The following is a 6,604-nucleotide window of genomic DNA, read 5'->3' as shown; positions in this document are numbered from 1 at the left end:
CTTGAAACAAAAAGTGGAAAATTTCATTGATTACCAACATGTAAGATATTAAAAAATTTGATTTCACTTTTAGTTGGAAAATAAAAGACAAAAAGGGATGCTAGGAAAGTTTTATCACGGTGTAGGCCTATAAAGGGCCTAGGAGAGACGGGCTGGGGGCAGAAAAAAACAGCTCTATGTGTTAATTCATAGTCGGGCCTAAATGATTAAACGTGTACAATCTGCCAAATCGAATTTTCTTTGGAAAAAAAGCAATTTTCTCCCACTCTCGTATTATTTTTCAATTCGCCCCTTCCCGTGCACTTAATAAAATAAAAATAAATAAATAAATAAATAAATAAATAAATAAATAAATAAATAAATAAATAATAATGATAATAATTGAGGTTGAATTTGATTGAATAACTTAGGCTTATCATTTGTGTTGTCTTTTTCATGATACTTCAAAATTTATTTAGATGCACATGTAATTTTTTATCAAATCCTTATGAATAAAAAAAAAAAAAAAACACTTTGCGTCGATATGTAATCTGTCTTCATTTATCTGTTAACAAGTCACGTATACAGAAGCAAGCTCGGCTGTCGCATTGATCGTTTAACGAACCTAATGAATCAGAGACGCATTTCTGCACGGAAAACCCAAGTTAGACGAAAGCTCCTAAGTTGTTGCATGGTAATCAACCTCCATTTTTTTTTCTTTTTTTGTATGAATTCCCCAAAAAATGCTCAAATGTCATTTTAACAGGTGTAATATATTTCATGTCACTGTGCTTCCTTTTCATCACTTCTGGACTGGGAAAAATCACACGTAACTGTTTCATTTTGTCACATCCACAACATACTGATACGGCAAGAGAAAAAGAACAGACGCCAAATGCTTGCAGGCATTTTGTTACTTCAGTTGGTCATTTGATAGTGAACAAAATTCTACTAATCGCATAATAATTTTCCTCCGAAAAAATATGGCGGTGGCATTTGCAAAGAATCACACCAATCGAGCATTTTCAAGTAAACTTATTCTGAACTAAATAGGGGTCTACTCCCGTCTTCCGAGTACGAAAAAAGAAATTCAGATATAGGGCCCTACTGTAGGGCTCGGATGATGTAGTAATGGCTAAATAGAAGTAACATGTAGCCTACGTCGACTTGGTTTGAGGGTGATCTGATCTTTTTTAGGGGAGGGGGCAGAACCGAGTTTTTTTTTTTTTTTTTTTTTTTTTTTTTTGGTTAAGCACCGTATAATGCCTTCAAAAAATTCACCCGATGCTAATTTTTCCTTTCTTTCTTTCTTTCTTTCTTTCTTTGCGCTGTGGTAGGCCTAGTCGAGAGTGATGTTTTAAAGTCCATTCGTTTTTTTTTTTTCGTTAATTAACCGATCAAGGTGACAGCCGAGATAAAATACAGCAAACCAACGTCAGAGCATGGCACGTACATTATGTGTAAGGGGCCACAGATTTGGGAAATAATTTATTATTATTATTATTATTATTATTTATTATTATTTTTTTTCTTTCTTTTATTTTATTTTTTAATTCTGTGGTCCCTGACAATAGTCCTATGGTGAAAAATAAAATTCAATGTAGGCCTTTTATTAATATTATTATTATTATTATTAATGATCCCTTGGCGTTCTCATTCATAACGATATCTTAACATTTCAAGACCGAACGCGTGCGCGTTCCAGGTGGACCACAGGGAAGCCTTATTTTTCGACCCGTGCCATTGCGCCTGCGTAAAACATACGCTAACTTCCGGAAAATATAAACACGTGTGGAAAGCTTCAAGATGCCGAAGTCGAAAAGAGACAAAAAGAGTAGGTATACTGACTTTCAACTGGCCAGGTTGAAATGATATATTGTGTGGAGTGTTAGCACGGTTTGATCTTCATTATGTATCAATGATACGCTTTATAAACATTAGGTTCTTGTGATAGTCTGCAAACAAGTGAAGTATCAAGTCAACTCTAATGACAGTATATCATAATTTGTCCCGACGGTTTTTGTGAATACTTTGAAGCTGAAGTTAGGTTCAGAATTGACGAAAAAAATACATATTATTTGCATGGGCGTGGTGAATTCGCTAACTGTATATAGACTGAATGGGCATGTTAAACAAGTAGATAATTAACGGGATGGGAAGTAATGGTGGGGGGGGGGGGAGGTATATCAAATAGAATTGCCCCCAAATCAAGTTTCTTTAAAGGCATTTGTTGCTAGAAGAGAGTTCCGCCAAGTTTTTAATCAGTTTTTGCAGTAAAATATTAGCCTAGATACTTTACTAGTACTGTACTTGTAAGTTGTACATGCATATAGATTAAGCCACCTACCAGTATCGTTTATAGCCTGCTTGCCCGAAGGTCTAGTGGTCTAAAAAAATATTTGGTACAGACTAGATTAATCCACCAAGTTCCCTTGTTTGATAAAGGTGCACAGTGTAACAATGTTATGATTATGAGACGGTACCCAAGTGGATCTTTAGTACTGATATATATATGCATGTGTATTTATTTTTTATTCATTTCTTTTAGTTTCCTTAACACAGACCAAAAAGAAAGGTTTGGAGCTCAAACAGGGGCTTGTGCAAGAGGTAATGTATCCAGCTTTTCATCTATTTGTTTGCTTAATCATTAATTTGTTCCTCTATTTTAGGAGGTATCATTTTATCCCATGAAATTGTGTTACACTTGCTGAGTATTTGTGTCACTGTTTCTTAACTGAGGATGAAGTATAATTTTGTCTACAATTCCTTTCAATATATGTTCCTGTTCCAATGAAAACACAAGGTATATGACTAATTTTCATCATATTTTACCTTCTAGATTCAGAACTGTGTAGACAAATATGCCAGAATTTTTCTTTTTTCTGTTCAAAATATGAGGAATTCCAAGCTGAAAGATGTCAGAACAGAGTGGAAACATAGTCGGTAAGTAGTGGTGGACACAAGACAAATGACTGCTTGTATATAATTTTTTTAAATCCATGTACTGCTCCATAAGACTCGATATAGGTTCCCATACCTAGATCGATCTAACAGGATCGATCCATCTCCAAAGGGTTTCTCAGTAAATTGCTTTCAGCTTAAGCGTCTTAGATGACTGGAATGCCTTCTGAAGCAGCTAAACGATAATTAATTACCCCCTAGTAGCTTCAGTAGGCAAGACAGACATCAGAACTGCTTAAGTTGATTGCAATTTAGCAAGAATCCCCTTGGAGATAGATTGATCCACAGTTAGTATAATAGGGTCTGGGAATGGTCCCTTAAATATAGACAACAACAACAACAGGGTCAGTCTATAGATCTTTATTCTTCATTGAAAAGCTGGAGTCATTACTGTATTTTATGATTTATTCACTTTAACTTTTACTTATCTCTTAGCATTTCTAGTCTGTCAGTAATGTAGAATAATTATTAGATGCAGTCAATGTTACAAAGTATTTACTTTTAAGGTAATTCTTAACATTTTCTTTTTATATATATTTTATTTTATATATTTTGAAGAACATAGCTCACAATTCTGGTAATCTGTAAAAATTAAGTTTTTTGCTTCTCCGTTTTAGATTTTTCTTTGGTAAGAACAAAGTCATGGCCCTGGCTCTGGGACGAACAGCAGAAGACGAATATCGAGATGACCTTCACCTTTTATCAAAACGACTTCGTGGCCAGATGGGATTGTTGTTTACAAATCAGAGTAAAAAAGAAGTTTTAGAGTGAGTAACATGTATTCAAGTATATTTGCATGTGTTATATTTCATTATATTTGTTTGCACAGTGTGCTATTGTGCAGTAATGTATCATGCATTTATATTAATTTGACAGACTTTTATTAACTAGAGGGATAGATGAAAAGGTCAGGTGATTAATTGATTTATCCTTGGGCAGCTGGATTAAATTTGAGTTTTAAAAGAAACTGTTAGAAATGGATTATATAATTATACATTACAGGTAATCTATGCTTGCTTAATATGTTATATAAATGAAAACAAGTGCTTCTCTTTCTTTGACACAGGTGGTTCAAGGAGTTCAGAGATAAGGACTATGCGCGATCGGGCAACGTAGCAACTCAGACGGTAGTAATCGACCAGGGCCCCCTCAGCAAGTTCTCCCACTCCATGGAACCACAGCTAAGACAGCTGGGTCTGGCCACAAAACTAGTCAAAGGTAATTGAGGAAAAAAGTTCATTAAGCCCCCTTTACTCTGGACAGTGTCCTTTCTGCATCCCTTAGTAAGGCCTCATTTGATAGTTAAAAAATAATAATGCTTTATGTATTGACAACTGGCTGATCATTGAGCATTCATTTTGCAACTTTTTGCATTTTTGTCCACTGTGAGTTTTACCTTTACATGTGGAAAAAAAAAGATGATACAAAATTTGAGAATCTGACCCCTGAAGTTGACCAAAATTATGGTCTAAAACTGAACACCAAGTTTTGGCTTTAAGTTCATTATTATTTTCAATATCTTTATTATTATAATAATAATTATTATTATTATTGTGATTCCACCCCCTGAAATTACCACTGACTATATAAGTATATACGCTTATTATATTACACAAGCTGAAATACTTTCATACTGTTAGCTTACGGCCAACCTGGATTAGACAGAGCAGCGTCACATTGGGTCTCATTTATTAGCACTATTTAATACACAATCATAATCTCACTAGCAAAGTTTCTTCAAAACTCCTTTGAAAAAGAAATAGTGCTGAATTTCTCACTTAATAATACATCAGACGCGAGCTTTTTTCCACAGAAAAGCGAAATTTCATGTTTTTAAATTCAGTTCTGATGGTTCCTGAGATTTCCAGTCTGTTAGGTGTTGGGTCCCATGATAAATGTTCAGAGTTTTTTTTTTTTTTTTTTTCATCAGTTCCATCTTATGTATAAGTATGAAATAAAGACTGTATGTGGTATTTGTATATCATGTTTCTCCTAGGCGTAATCACACTCACATCAGACCATACCGTCTGCGAACAGGGAGACATTTTAACGCCAGAACAATGCAGAATATTAGTAAGTTCCAATTTTTCTTTTCGTAAACATAAACCTTTACTCACTTGTGACATTTCAGTTGTGAAAAAGAATGAAAAGCCCTTTTTTCAGTTTACCTGTATGATAAACGTATTTCAACTTTTTGATAAGTTTTCCTGTAAGATAGTGCACAGTAACACATCAGTATTTATCAATAAGAGGGAATTTATTAATTCCCAATTTTATTTACTTTGATTTCAGAAGTTATTTGGGCACCTGATGGCTGATTTCTATATCTCAGTGGAAGCCATGTGGTCAAATAATGGAACTTTTGAGGAATTTTCAGACACACAATACCATATTGTACCACCCAAGATAAGGTTAAAACGTAAGGGTGATTTATATAGGGAAAAAAATTCAGCTCACTTCGACAGAAATAGGAGCATTGCTTTTCATTTATATGGAAATTTACTTGCATTTCTGGATTTTCAATGTCAATACTGAGCCAAGGTTGAGTTGTGTTGTGAGTTAAATCTACGATTTATTGTCTAAAATCGCAGCAATTTATACAAGTATGCTTTCCTGCTTACATTGTAAAACTGACTGATATCTCACAGAGCATACCAGGCTGTGAAGCCAACCTTTACTTTGTTTTTACTTAATTTCCAGCCAAACAGACAACAGATGAGGATGATGATGGTCTGATGGTGGAGGTGGTACCTGAAAATGAAGAAATGACAGATGATGAAGATGAGGAGGACGATCAGTGAAACGTTGGGTCGTTACTATAAATAAAAAGAAAAACATATTAGCCCTGGGGGTCTGTCTTTATAAAGAGGAAGACATTCATGTTTTTGCCTGTCTGTCAAAATAAAAAAGAGGAAGAAAAGGGGACATGGCACATAATTGGCCCTAACAGCATATAGAGAAAAAAAAATACAAGTGTTTGACCCTGTCTGCTAAAAGAGATGAAAAATAACAGACTAACACTTGGGCTTTTCAACAGAAAAATATTTTTGTGATTAAGAAAAATTAATGATTGAGAAGGAAGAGATAACTCACACATGCAACATATTTTCATATACTAGCAGACTTTAACCTCTCATATTTTTTGTTATTAAAGTTTATTTCATTACATTATCTATTTAGGGGGGGGGGGGGGAGTGGAGTTCAAAGATGACTAGAAAGCACAAAACCATAATCTAGAAGACCGTTGAAATTTCACGGCCTCCATTTGTCCTTTGTCTCACGGAATTGCTAAGGACACTCAAATTGAACGCAATGTCTGAGGAGAATGCCATCGATTTTTACGATGCTGCCTGTTCGTTGACTTGGAGTCATATAACTGTACAGTTAGGACGGGCTATAATGCACCTGAGACTCCTCATGCATCTCAAGTGGCCGCTGTTAACGAATTAAATCATAAAAAATGACTGAAGATCGAGACTTAGTTGGTCATGGGGTGTTTTGTACTTTTAAAATGTGACTTCTTTGATGAGGCAATCTCCCATGGCAGGGAAGGGGGAAGTTCCTTATATTTTTGCCGGTTCATTTTATTTGCTTCATTCCATTTTCATTGATTATTTTCCTTTTGAATTAGCGATATCTTTCCTTTTTTTCACCACACGGTAAT

General features: G+C 34.8%; 1 protein-coding gene across 1 annotated transcript; it reads left to right on the top strand.

The window, feature by feature from the left end:
- The first annotated feature begins 1,646 nt into the window (after positions 1 to 1,646).
- LOC106153874 (mRNA turnover protein 4 homolog) lies at positions 1,647 to 6,111 on the top strand. Its single transcript, XM_013527999.2, has 8 exons — positions 1,647 to 1,813; positions 2,528 to 2,586; positions 2,819 to 2,922; positions 3,558 to 3,707; positions 4,007 to 4,158; positions 4,937 to 5,013; positions 5,233 to 5,359; positions 5,641 to 6,111. Exons 1-8 carry the CDS (start codon positions 1,786 to 1,788, stop codon positions 5,739 to 5,741), a joined length of 798 nt encoding a protein of 265 aa, XP_013383453.2. The 5' UTR covers positions 1,647 to 1,785; the 3' UTR covers positions 5,742 to 6,111.
- Positions 6,112 to 6,604: the final 493 nt, after the last annotated feature.

This window comes from Lingula anatina, chromosome 8, assembly GCF_051362555.1.
Source record: "Lingula anatina isolate TDL-2025a chromosome 8, LinAna3.0, whole genome shotgun sequence".
Classification (NCBI taxonomy): Eukaryota; Metazoa; Brachiopoda; class Lingulata; order Lingulida; family Lingulidae; genus Lingula; species Lingula anatina.
This window is presented reverse-complemented; position numbering and strand designations above follow the sequence as displayed.